General features: G+C 51.4%; 1 protein-coding gene across 1 annotated transcript in view; it reads left to right on the top strand.

Moving 5' to 3' along the window:
• The window catches only part of LGR6 (leucine rich repeat containing G protein-coupled receptor 6), a 109,404-nt gene extending 96,811 nt beyond the window's left edge, over window positions 1–12,593 (top strand). The window contains exons 13-18 of the mRNA XM_071768649.1: window positions 75–146; window positions 1,891–1,962; window positions 2,631–2,756; window positions 4,952–5,112; window positions 8,145–8,225; window positions 10,046–12,593. Of these exons, the coding sequence (XP_071624750.1) occupies window positions 75–146; window positions 1,891–1,962; window positions 2,631–2,756; window positions 4,952–5,112; window positions 8,145–8,225; window positions 10,046–11,283 (1,750 nt within the window). The 3' untranslated portion in view covers window positions 11,284–12,593. The remainder of the gene's footprint in view (window positions 1–74; window positions 147–1,890; window positions 1,963–2,630; window positions 2,757–4,951; window positions 5,113–8,144; window positions 8,226–10,045) is intronic.
• The last annotated feature ends 1,107 nt before the right edge of the window (window positions 12,594–13,700 follow it).

Raw genomic sequence — 13,700 nt, 5'->3', positions numbered from 1 at the left:
TGAATGCTGTCTTCAGCTCCTTTCTCATATTAGTTCCTGGTTTTTTGTTTTTTTTTTTTTTTTTCTTTTTCCAGTGGTCTCCAGCACAACAGCATCCATGAAATCAGAGCAGACACTTTTGTGCAGCTGCTGGCCCTGCGCTCCATGTAAGTCCTGCCAGGCAGGGGGATGCTGAGGTTATTGCAGATGTGGAGCTTCCCCATCCCACTCCCTCTACTCCCAGGCTTTGCTGTTCTGTCCCCTTTCCACTTCCCTTTACAACGGAACAGGACACAAACTCAGGTCTGTCTGACCAACCTGATCTCCTTTTCTGCTGGGGTGACCCTCCTGGTGGGTGAGGGGAAGGCTGTGGATGGAGTCTGCCTGCACTCCAGCAAAGCCTTTGACAGCATCTCCCACAGCATTCTCCTGGAAAAGCTGTCAGGCCCTGGATCAGCCAGGAGCTCTCTGTGCTGGGTTAGGAACTGGCTGGAGGGCCACAGAGAGTGGTGCTGAATGGGGCTGAATCCAATTGGTGTCCCCCAGGGATCAGTGCTGGGCTCAGTTCTGTTTAATATCTTCACTGGTGATTCAGATGAGGGGATTGAGTCCACCATTAGGAAATTCACAGATTTCCACAAGTTCCAGGGGAGTGTGGATCAGATGGAAGGCAGGAGGGACCTGGACGGACTGGAGAGTTGGGCTGATCCCAATGGGATGAGGTTCAACATCACAACCCCGTGGGGAGCTCCAGGCTGGGCACAGAGTGGCAGAAAGGGAGCTGGGAGTCTGGATTGCCAGGAAGCTGAAGAGGAGCCAGCAGTGTGCCCAGGTGGCCAAGAAGGCCAATGGCATCCTGGGCTGGCTCAGGAACAGCGTGGCCAGCAGGTCCAGGGAAGGGATTCTGCCCCTGTGCTCAGCCCTGGGGAGGCCACAGCTTGAGTCCTGTGTCCAGTTCTGGGCCCCTCAGCTCAGGAAGGAGATTGAGGTGCTGGAGCAGGTCCAGAGAAGAGCAAGGAGGCTGGGAAGGGATCCAGCACAAGTCCTGTGAGGAAGGGCTGAGGGAGCTGGGGGTGTTGAGGCTGGAGAAGAGGAGGCTCAGGGGAGACCTCATCACTCTCTCCAACTCCCTGAAAGGAGGTTGGAGCCAGGGGGGGTTGGGCTCTTTTCCCAGGCAACTCTCAGCAAGACAAGAGGGCACAAGAGGTCTCAAGTTGTGCCAGGGGAGGTTTAGGTTGGACATGAGAAAGAATTTCTTTCTGGAGAGGGTGCTCAGCCATTGGAATGGGCTGCCCAGGGAAGGGGTGGATTCTCCATCCCTGGAGATATTTCAAAAGAGCCTGGATGTGGCACTCAGTGCCATGGGCTGGGAACTGCACTGGGAGTGGATCAAGGGTTGGACTTGAGGATCTCAGAGGCCCTTTCCAAGCTGGATGATTCTGTGATTCTGTGTGATTCTGTACATGTAGACCTTCCCCTGGCTTTATCTGCATGCAGACACCCCCTGTAAATAAACTCCTCACCTGCCGGGCAGGTGGACACCCCACACCACAGGTTCTAACACAGCTGTGGCACAGCCCCCATCACAGATGTGAATCCCCCAAATGCCCACACAGACAAAAACTCGTGGTGGGGATCTCCAGTGTGCACAAGCTCCAGCACCCCTTTTCTCACACATCCTTGTCCCGGGCCATGCACTCCCACAACATCCATGCAGAGCATCCCACTTGATTTGGGATGTTTAGAAGCCAGTGGGACATAGACCCAAATGTATTTCCCTTCAGGGAGCTGGAATGAGACAGAACTTGATGCTGACCAAGGGGCTTGCATCAAACCCCTTGACCAGGCCAGCGTCAGCACCTTCACTGCCTTGTTCTGCACACCTCTTAATGCCATGTCCTTGCCTTGCAGAGACCTGAGCTGGAATTACATCCAGTTTATCCACCCTGAAGCCTTTGTGACCCTGCACTCCCTCACTAAGCTGTAAGTTGCAGTGATTTTTCTTTCCCAGTGGGATTTGGCCAGCAGGTATCAGCTCAGACTGACTCCCCAAGCCACCAGGACACCTTGGCAGTCAGATAGCAGAAGGTTTACCAACTCCCAGGGTTTCCTATCAATATTAAAGGGATGATAAAAGAGCAGAAGGGGCAGGCTTCAAGGTGCTCTCACTCTGAACACTTAAACTTCTGGTGCTTTCTTGCCTGCTTTAGGTGCCTTTATAAAAAACCAGCAGATAGACCATATCAGCAAAAGTCATTGAGGATCAACACTGGTGTCCTCTGGAGGGGTCCCAAGCCCTCAACCCCCTCACCTCTTGGGTATTGTGTGGGCTGGGAGCCACAGTCATATCTGATCTGTTATGGGGGAAGTGGTGGGGGAAGAGATGCCTGGGGCAGATACAGAGAAGGAGACACCACCCAGAGCTTTCAGCATGGGCATTGACCCCCCACCCCTCATCTTCCCCAGGGACTGCAGTATCAGCCCATTTATCTCCTGAGGATCTTGGTGCCCATGCAGCAGCCAGCCCCATTTTAGCATCACATTAGAGGGAGCACTCAAGGCAGGCAGCATTGCTCTCCCAGCCTCTGCTGGGCTGAGATTCCACCAGCAAAACCCTGACAGCAGTCTCCTGTCTGCTTTCCCTTCACCAGGGACTTGACTGATAACCAGCTGGTCACGCTGCCTCTGGATGGTTTGGGTGGCCTGACACATCTGAAGCTCCAAGGCAACCCAGCTCTCTCCGAGCCCTTCACCAAGGAGAGCTTCCCCAAAATGAGGTACTGGTGGTGTTGGTTCTTTCACTCCTGGCCTTCAGCACAGCCTGGATTTGCTCTGAGCAATCAGCCTCCTGCTTTCCTTGTTTATCTCCTGCTTTCCTCCATCCTTCAGGCCAATAGGTTGAGGAAGCTTCTGCTGCTGCTCACACTCCTCATCTTCTAAAGCCTTCCAAGGAAAGTGGTGATGCACTCCTACCCCAAACATACACACAAAGTGGAAAGCATGGAGTGGGCCCAGCTCAGGGCTCTTCTCAATGGAAAACATTCCCAGAAGCCAGTCCTAGCTAATGACATCCAGCTTTTCTTCAGTAAACTCTGTTTGTGTGGCCGTGTCTTGTCTGCTATGGATTAATGAGGAGCTTGAAGGGGTCAAACTGAACAAGATGAGGCTACAAAGGGCTCTGAGCACAGTGCTGCACCACAGGCTCTGCTTCTCCTGACCCTCCCTTAGTAGTGAGCCTCCAGCATGGGACCTTCCCTCAGGATGAGGGGCTTGTGGTCCAGATGATGTGAATTTACCTAAGGTGAAGCCAACGTTTGCTTGGGCCACCCAAGGGGTTCCCTTGGAGCTAAGTGTGTCTGAGCTGATGCTCCACTCATCCTGCCAGGGGTCCCCAGGCTGTAGCTTCTCAGATTTGTAACCCCAGTGCTGGGGTCACAGACCACTGCCCCAACTGGGCTCGAGAACTCAGCTCCAATGAAAGGTTTGGGGCTTTCACTCTGCTTTTCTTCAGCAGTGGTGTCTGCAGGGCTTTCTCTTCTGACTTTCAGGGCTCCCTGGAGCTGGGATTTGTTGCATGACGGGTTAGCAGGGGATCCTAGAAGATCCTGGAGGGCTTTCTACACCCAATATTGCAATTCCTTGAGCACTTCCAGGGACATTCTTCCTCTAAACTAATTCTGTTGACATCTGTGGAACTGATTTGGATTTGTACCCCTGAGATTGTTTGCAGGAGGGGTTCATTTAGCCAGGCCAGGTGGTTGATCCAATAAAATCTCCTAAATTTTGGGGTACTGACATTAAGTAGTCTTTTTCTTGGGGCATATATCTGGAGGAATCCCCTGTTCCAAGCCATCATGGGAGGATCTGTGCGTCCCTACCACCTTTCAATAATAGGATTTAATTTGGAGCTTATAACAGGAAGCAAGCTTGTATACAGAGTTTCCATAGCCTGCTGGGCTCAGCCAGAAATGTTTGGGTACTTAAAACAAAAGCATATTTTTAGAATATAGAGTTTCACCATATTTACTGATCTTGTCAGAAGGCCTTAATTGTCTGGAAAACCTGAGGTCCCTTTGCCTTCATCAGCAGTCATCCTGACTTCCAGCAAAGAAACCAGAGTTTTCTGTCTTTAAAGAAAATGCAGCTGCTGACTGATAGGCTGGTGTTTCATCCAGATGATGCTCATCTGCTTTTTAATTAACTTTGCAGTGCATGCTGTAAACAACTAACAATACTCCTTTCAAGTAGAAATCAGAAATATTCAAATCACTTGCTAGACTTGAGAGACCTGAGATTTCCCTGGCAGGGGTGAACCACACTCATGGAACCAGAGGCTGGAGATGCCTCTCTCACTTTCAGAAAGAAGCAAGGGAGAACTTGCACTCACTGAAGCTCTTGGGGACCTTTCCACCTTGAACAAAAGAAAGGATGCCCAGGAAAAAATGGCCCTGGGGTAAAAAACAAAGATTCCACATATATGTGGCATATTACCAGGGGGTGTGGAAAAGAGGCTCCTTCAGCTTAGGGAGAACAAAGAAAGGTTGTTAGGAATTACCCTCGTTTGGCCAGAGAGGTGGGAGATGCTCCATCCCTGGAACTCTGAGGAACCTGATCTGGTTTCTCAGCCAACCCCTCACTGCAGGGGGGTTGGACTAGATGAGCTCTAAAGGTCCCTTTCAACCCAAACCATTCTGTGATTCAGGGTCTTCAGTGCAGTTTCCAAACCTGGGGTTTGGCACCATCCTCCTGCCAGACAGCCAAGGGTGGGCAGTGCAGGGACAGCGGGGGGCAACTTAGGTCCACACTGTGTCCTACACGGAGTCCTTCACCAGAGCCAAGTCCTGTTTTGATCCAACCATCACCTGATGGATTGGCTCCTGTCACACGTAGAGATGAAGCAAAAGGTGCAAAGCACCAGAAAGCCAGGTCATGGAGGTGAAGCCCCTGAAACTTCTGCTTTCCTCCTTTTCAGAGTCCTCGAGGTACCTTATGCCTACCAGTGCTGTGCCTATGGCAGCTGCAGCAGATTCTTCAAGGTGTCCAACCAATGGGAGGCAGAAGATATGAGTCCTGAGGAAGATGATCCTCGCAAAAGAACCATGGAATTTTTTCCAGGTCATGCTGATAATCACTGTAAGTAAACTGGGTGATCAGTCCATGGCAGGGCCATGCTGTGAGCTTCTGTATGATCCAGCATTAGCAGCACTGGTCCCAGCACCAGCCATGGAGCTGTCCCTGTCTCAGGCACCACTGAAGGCAGCCTGATCCTCCTCCAGCTCTGGTGGCAGGTTGTGTGGATGGGCTGCAATTTGTGTCACTGCATGGGAGGCAGAGCTGATCTGGTGCATCCAAACCTTCTCCATCTAACAGAAAGATCTGGCAGACCTCAGCAGCATGGAGATGTTTGCTGGTTTGGCCTTGATGACTCTAGAGGGAGGATGCTCAAGGTGCCTGAGGTTACGTGAAGCAGCTTCTGGGCTTTGTCATTGGACTCCTGGGCACTACAGAGCCTTTGGCAAGACATGAGTTAACCCTGGGGTTAACCTTGATAAGGGACTGAATGCAGAGAACTGGCATGTGCAGTGATTTGTGTCAGTGCTCCTTCTGTACCTTTGATGCTACAGCCAAGCCCAGTGTTAGGTATGAACAGAAGGACACACTGGGGGTTCTGGTTTGCTCAGACAGGGCTGAGTCCCTGCTGGGAGAAGTGGCTCCACACCTACAGCTGAGCAGCACTTTCTGTTCCTCAGGCAATTGATTCTGTGCTCCAAAATGCACTTCTGCAAAGACCTCGGTGACATCTGCTGCATGAGGCCAGCAGAGGAGTGTGCCAGGCAAAACTACTGCACCCAGTCTCACAGCACAGCAACACCTCGGGGTGGAAAGCTTGTGTGAGCCCAGCTCAGCACCTCCATCAGCTTGTAGAGCTGACTAATCAACTGCTGCAGCCAGCCAGCAAACTGTTGAGGGTCCTCAGAGCTACACTTTTCCTGCTTCTGTCGTTCAAGAAGGCAACTTGAGTCCCCCAGAAAGCACCTGGCCCCTTGCAGTCACCCATGCCCTAAGTCCCAGGGAGTCCCCCAGGTGGGGACTGCCCTGCCTAAGGCAGGCAATACAAAAGAAGCAGCATCCAGACCGATGTTTTTTCCTCTGTCCCTTCTCCAGCAAGTCTCTTCCTCCCACGTTGGTGTTGACACAGCCAGCTGGGAACTGTTTTCCATAGAAAGGGCACTACTAGCAAAATCATTTCTTTCCAGAAGGCCTCAGAAAGTGGAGACAGCTTAGCAAAATTCAAATAAATAAGGGACACTTTGCAAACAATGCAGCCTGCCTTGCTAGAACACAACAGATATTTTCTTTTCTCTGCAGTTCTCAGGCTGGGAAAAGAACTGGTTTCCAGCAGGGTGAGGTACATTCTCTGCTTTGCATCTGACTGTGCTGGCCAAGGATTGCTTTGCAATTCACAGCTGGCTCAGTAGTGGAGGCAAATCAAAAGGTCACTCATTCTCTTCGTGCAGATGGTTAACCTACACTTAAACCCAGCCTCTGAGCATCCTGTCCCTTTGAAGAGAAAAAGGATGGGGACAAATTTTGCTTCAACATTACCATGGGCTGGGTGGCAGAAAGTATAAATCTTTGTGTTGGTTTAGAATCATGACTGCACATCACAGCCTCTGCACCCTGGATGGAAAAGACACTGGAGATTTACAAGACTATAAAATACAAGGAGGAAATATTTTTCCAACCCACTGTGAGTGTTTTCTTGCCAGGCTCTAAAGTAGCAGTAACATTTCAACTCTTATACAGACAGATTTTAAAAATTGCATTTTTTTCCCAGAGTTTGAAGAAACCAAGAAATCCACAACGCTTGTCAGGAGACACTAAAGATATCACGTTGTTTGTCATCATTCTTTAATAATTCCAGTCACATTTGCAAACACAGGCAGGGAGTGTACCTCACAAGGTGCACCATTTCTCAATAGGTTAGGCAACTAAACCCCTCTTTTCCATACCCTTAGCTGTATCTTCAGCCCTGTGGGAGCTCACCTTCCTGGCCAATGTTTGTGCTGTGCACACCATGCCACCAGCATCAGTCCATATCACCCCAGGGAGAGTTCACCATAGAGCCACAGATCCAGTTCCCTGGCTATTGGCCTGGGAGCCCAAAACATCCTATCCCCTTCTTCCTACTCCCAGAAAAACCTCTGGGGGTTTCTACTGGGAGCAGAAGGCTGTGCTGGTGCCATGGGTGGGCTGGTGCAAAGGGACAGGAGTTGTGCTCACTGTGCCCCAGCTCTGGGAATCAGCAGTAGTTTGAGAAGGGTGACAAGGACCAAAGCATGAAACATGTCTTGGATTTGATTAAGGGGATGTCATTCTCCTTGGTGAAGACAGAGAGCCACAGGTCATCAAAACCAGAGCCCCTTTCTCTCTCAGCAGCTTCTCCTTCAGACAGAGGGTCTATTCCTGATCCTCAGAGAGCACAAGCCTGGCTCATGGGGCAGCCACCAGGATGATGGAGATGCTCTGAGGACACTTCAGTCCTGCCTGGAAGCAAAGCCAGGACTGGAAACCTCCAAGAGTGAGGCACCACAGTCCCAAGAATCACAGGACATAAAATAAAGCACTAAATGTTAGGTTCTCTTGACTTTTTGCTTCTGAGCCTTTTGGTGGCGATGGTTGCTGACAAAGAATTTGTGCTGTGGGGAGAGGCTCATGGCTCTCTGAAAGGTCCAAAGTTGATGAATTAACTTTGGACAAGGTGTGCCCAGAAAGTTTCCATTCAGAAGATGCATTTGGAGGCTTTGTTTCCTGTAACCACACAGGGGAGGCTGTTGCTTTATTTTTAACAACACATGCTGGGAGAAGGGATCTGCAGTCACACAACTCTGGGGTCTGGGGCTATATTTTAAATATTGAGAGTAACTTAAAGACAAGTGGTTTGGCTGTCCTGCAACACAGCAACGTTTATAAAACCTTCTCCCTCTACAGCAGTGACTGCAGGGGACAAAGTGGACACCAGCAACCACTTTGAACTTGTGGTCTGGGAATTGGCTGGGAAGGTCTGTGTTGAGGGCAGACAGAGTGAGAAAAGCTCCTAGCCCAGCTGGTCCCCGTGGCCCTGCTCCTTCTTCTCTGAGCACCTTTTCTTGTTTTCTCCCCAGATGAACTGGATGCAGATGACCTCCAGCTGGGCCTCGAGGAATCAAAGATGCACCCCACTATTCAGTGCACACCAAGCCCTGGTGAGCTGCCAGGGAAACTCTTGGAACACAGCTTTGGGCTTCTTTAAGTCTCACAGCTCCCACAACCATTCCTGCAGCATCTCCTGGATGTGCAAATTAGAAACTTAAATGTTTGGGCTTTGGCCAAACAGGGAACAAGGGAGGAACTTCCTGGTCCTAAGCAGTTGTAGCTGCCCTCCTATAAGGAGAGGTCATGGTATCCCTGACCAGGAGTCCCAGGTATTATGAATTCCTCCATCCACCAACCTGCACTCAGTCACACTTTGGCTCTCAAGAAATTCCTGTTCCCCTGCAAGACTTAGACCTTGCTTTATCCCAGCCAGACCAGAATATTGCATGACATGACCTTGTCCTTGATCTCCTGATACTTGGAGCTCTGCAAACTGAAGGGGGACTTCAGTCTGTTTCCTGAGAAAAGGAGTGAAGGGAAGTGCTGGACTGCACCCAGCCACTTCCCTTTCATCAAAAACATGCCAAGGGGGCACTGGAAGATGAAGAAGCTGCCTTCTGATTTTGACCCTGTTCTCAGCTCACACAAGCACAGCTGGAGGCTGGAGAGGTCTGGCTTTGTCCAGCCAGCTGCAGAACACTGGCAGGAAAGGAGCTTTTGCCACTTTTCCCATTGAGTTTGCTGCAAAAGAGACAAGAAAAAAACAAGATTTTAGTGGAGGGCATGGCCTGGGGACAGACATGTTGGCTCTGAGCAAAGTCAGCCAAAGACCTTGCCCCCCCACACTTTGAGCTCAACAATTTTTTTTTTCAGTTTCCTCATTTCCTTTCTATCTACTAACTAAAACTTGGCCTGTCCCGTTTCTGTATTTGCTGAGGACTCACCCTGAGCCCCTCACTGTAACTAACAACCCCCTCCCAGCTCATTGCACTCCCTCCTTGCTCTTTCTTTCTCCTTCAACAAACAACATCCACCACCAGTCCCCCTTTCACCCACTGCATGACCTTCCCTCCTTCTGCCCATGCCCATCCTCCACCATTCTTTCTCCTGATATCCTCCCACATTCTCCTAGCCCAGGTCCCTCTGTCCCTCCCTGCCACCCCAGATCCCTCTGCATCTGCTGTTTCTCTCCCCTGCTCTAACACTCAGTCTCATTTTGGCCTTCCCCTTCATGCAGAGATCATTCCTGCAAAACACTAAGACACATCTCAGCCAAGGTCTTGAGTGTGGCAGAGCTGGGCAATGTTAGAGCTGGGTGCAGAATCCTGCAATCTCTCACATCTTCACCCCATGAACTCCAAGTTCCCAGGGGGTACCATAGGAAGGAGCAGATAATGGCCCAGATTCCAGTTTGTCAGGAGGGTTTGTGGGGTCAGAGTCCTGCAGACATGTTGAGCATTATGGTCATGAGTTGGACAAAGGCTCACCCTGAACTCAGATTCTGATCCACTGAACAGTGTAGGGCAGGTGGGACATAGCCAAGAGGTTTTACCATGCACACGGTCATGGGGTGGCAATGCCAGACCCTGATAATCTTTCAGTTTAGACTTCAGGAGCTCTGGTGCATTCAATATCTCTCCCATTTTGCATATGAGCTCTCCCTGAACCTCACTTCTGCCCTGGACAAGACCTGAGAGAAGGCCCTGGTTAGCATGCCAGAGGCATCCTGGTGTGGGGACAGGAGCCCAGGGGAGCTGAGACAGAGCCAGGAGTGCAGAAAACATTGAATTCTCCCTTTCAGCCCTGAGGATTCAAGAGGCAAAGGTCTGGTGGAGCCAAGAGAGGGCTGGGCCCTGGACACTGCTCCAGGCAGCACCTTCAGAGCAGAGAGGGACATTCTTGGTGTAACTTTGTCTTTGTTTTCTTCCAGGTCCCTTCAAGCCTTGTGATAACTTGTTTGAGAGCTGGGTCATCCGCCTGGGAGTCTGGGTCATCGTTCTGGTCTCAGTGCTGTGCAATGGGCTGGTTATTCTGGCTGTCTTTGCCTCTCCCAGCTACCTCTCCCCAGTCAAGTTCATCATTGGCTCCATAGCTGGAGCCAACATGCTGACGGGCACCTACTGCACCATGCTGGCCCTGGTGGATGCCCTGACTTATGGACACTTTGCCAAATACGGTGCCAGGTGGGAGAGGGGCACAGGCTGCAGGGTGACGGGGTTCCTCTCGGTGTTTGCCTCCGAGGCTGCCATCTTCCTGCTGACCCTGGCTGCCCTCCAGTGCAGCCTTTCCTTCTCCTGTGTGCGGAGCTACGGGAAGTCACCCTCCTTAGGCAAGGTCAAGGCTGCTGCCTTCTGCTGCCTGCTGCTGTCCTCTGGGGCTGCCACTCTGCCTCTCTTCTCCATCGGGGAATACGGAGCATCCCCTCTGTGCCTTCCGTATCCTATCCCAGGTGGGAAACCTGCCACTCTGGGCTTCACTGTAGCCTTGGTGATGACAAACATGCTCTGCTTCCTGACTATCATGAGCACCTACATCCGATTCTACTGCAGCCTGCTGAAGGGGGAGTTCAGTGCTGTCTGGGACTGCGCCATGGTCAAGCATGTGGCCTGGCTGATCTTCACCAACTGCCTCCTCTACTGCCCGGTGGCCTTCCTCACCTTCTCCTCCACACTCAATCTCTTCCTCATCACCCCCGAGGTCATCAAATCTGTCCTCCTTGTGGTCCTGCCCCTGCCCGCCTGCCTCAACCCCTTGCTCTACCTGCTTTTCAACCCTCACTTCAGAGATGACCTCCGCCTGCTGAGGCAGAAGGGGCAGGACAAGGGGAGATACCCCCAGTCCTGTGGGGGTGATGACATGGAGCAAAGCTCCTATGACTCCACCCAGGCTCTGGTGAGCTTCTCTGACATCGACCACATATTTGAGACACCCGAGTCCCTGGGAGTTCACCCCATCCTCGACAGCTACAGCTTCCCCTCCATGACACTTGTCCCCTGCCAGCAAAGGGTGGGCACCAGAAGGAAGGAGAGGGGTTTTTCTGAGCATTGTCCCTGCCTCAATGACAGTGAGGTGCTGATCACTTCCAAGAGTCAAGACCCAGCTGGCAGCAGCCTCCGGATATCCTTCTTCCCCTCCCCACCCACACCTCCCTACACATCCCACTTATAAACCCCCTCTGAGTAGCTGAACAGCCCCACAGCACACACTGAGGGCCAGCTCCAGTGCTGGGTGGCCAGCAAGGTGACAGCAGGCTGCTCCATGTAAAGCACCAGTACAACCCATCTACCCTCACCCCCCATCATATCTGCCTGGGCAACCAGCACCTCTCTGCCAGCTGCCACGCACCTGGAAGGGCTCTGGCTGAGCCCCAGATACTCAGGGCTGGCCATGGGAGGAGAGAAACCCCCTGTGGGAGCGTTCCCCTGCTTAGGGTCTGCCTGGGAGAGAGCCCCACCAGCTCAGGAGATGGGTCAGGGAGACCCTCATCATCCTACAGCATCACAAGCTGGCAGGAGCCTGAAGCAAAGCCAAGGCAGAGACATCTCAGACAGCCAAAACCATTGCTCTGTGGCAGAAATACAAGGAAATGGGCAGCTGCAATGACATGGACACCCATAGAGAACTCAGGTCTTGTCCTTTAGGGTCCTCCACAGGTCCCACAGAGCCCTGGAAATGGGCTTGTGTCTGGCCCACACCATTGACTGGAAGAGCCAAGTGGGATAAAAGCAGTGTATCCATGTGTGCACCTGAGGTTTGGGTCACCTCCATTTTGGGAGGCTTCACTCCATCCACTGGGAGCCTCATGGGTTGGAGAGGACCCCCACTTTCAAATTATACCACGAGCTAGGGATGCTCAGCCCCTCCTTTCATCTGGCCCAGCATGACTAACAAAGGGTCTTTGAAGCCCAAGACAGCCAAATCCAAACCCATGCCTGGAGAAAGGTACATGCTTTGCCTTAAGTCACTCTGTAGTGCCTGTTCAGGATGCCCAAGGGAACACCAGGCTCCTTCCACCTTCATGGCTCCCTCCACCTCTGCATGCTGCTGCACCCTGGGTGCTCCAGGTACAGCCACTGGGCTTCTGGTCAGGGCACTGGAAACGGGGTCTGGCTCCCTCACTGCCCCCAAAGAAGCTGTGAGTTCTTGAGTTCGTGTCCTCCATGCAGAATAGTTGGCTTGTGGGCTGCATTTTCCCTTCCCTGTTTTAAGGGCAGATCGTGTAGAAGGAGGGAATAGAAATCAGCCTTGTGGGGTGATGCCATCAGGAGGACACAGGCCACTGGGAACAGTCTCAAATTTGCTCCCTGCAGCTCAGGGATCTCCCAAATCCATCCTCTCCATCACAAATCCTCCCACTGACACCCAACACAGCAGGAAGCCCGCAGACAGAGCTCAGGCCCTGGGCAAAGCTGACATCACTGCAGCTGTGTAAGTCATTCAATTCTTGTGAGATAATAAATGAGCCTCATTGCTGATCAGTGGTTGACTTCTGTCCTCTTGCATGTGAAAAGCACCTCGTGGGTTCACTCAGTGCCTGGCAGCCTCTCAGCCAAGCCAGGCTGCTGCTGCTGCTGCTGGGATGTGGTCTGCATGGTCTGAGTGTCTCAGCACTGGGAAGTATTCAGACCCAATGAAGGCAATAATCTCATTTACAAGCACTGACTTCCTCGTAAAGGGACCTATACGGGTGGCACTTCAACACTGGGACACTGAAAGAAACAGAAAATAGAATGGCTTTTTAAATTACAGCATCCTGTCCTGATTCGCCTCATAGCATTTTGCTCATAGATCTCATTCTTTTCTTTCCTTGAGACACAGCCATAAAAAATCTTGCATGCACTGTCCAAAGTCAGATACGATGAGGAGCACAGGACAAGGTGCAGAACATGCAGAGCTTCAGTTAACAGCTGAAAGGTGCCAGTTCTGCTACAATAACACTAAAAGGAATAAAGTCTGTGATAAGAAATGTCTTCTCTAGGCTCTTGTCTTAGTAGAAAGCAATATTTTTCCTACGGCTTTGTATTTTACCAAAAACCTCGAATATACCAAAAACCTCGAATATACCACCCCTCGGCGTCCATTCTCGTACTGTTGCTCAATAGGCCTCCCAAAATTCTGAACGAACGGGACTGGCAAATTAATACAAAGAGTGACCACTGAAAACTTGCTGGCCCTGACCCTTACAGTCCACCTTACCCACAGCACCACTAACATTCGGCCTAGGGCTTTCCCTTTCACCAGAAACCTCGAATATGCACACCGCTTGGCGGCCACTCTCCCACTGTTGCTCAAGACAGTTCCCAAAACTCCAGATGAAAGGGCCAAAAAATGCAAAGAGTGACCACTGAAAACTTTGGCTGGCCCTAACCCTCACATGCCACCCTACCCACAGCACCACCAACATGTGGCCTACGGCTTTGCATTTTACCAAAAACCTCGAATATACTGCCCCTCGGTGGCCACTCTCACACTGTCACTCAAGACAGTTTCCAAAACTCTGAACGAACGTTACTGGCCAAAGAATGCAAAGAGTGACCACTGAAAACTTTTGCTGGCCCTAACTCTCACACTCTACCCTATCCACA

Source organism: Heliangelus exortis, chromosome 25 (assembly GCF_036169615.1).
Source record: "Heliangelus exortis chromosome 25, bHelExo1.hap1, whole genome shotgun sequence".
Classification (NCBI taxonomy): domain Eukaryota; kingdom Metazoa; phylum Chordata; class Aves; order Apodiformes; family Trochilidae; genus Heliangelus; species Heliangelus exortis.
This window is presented reverse-complemented; position numbering and strand designations above follow the sequence as displayed.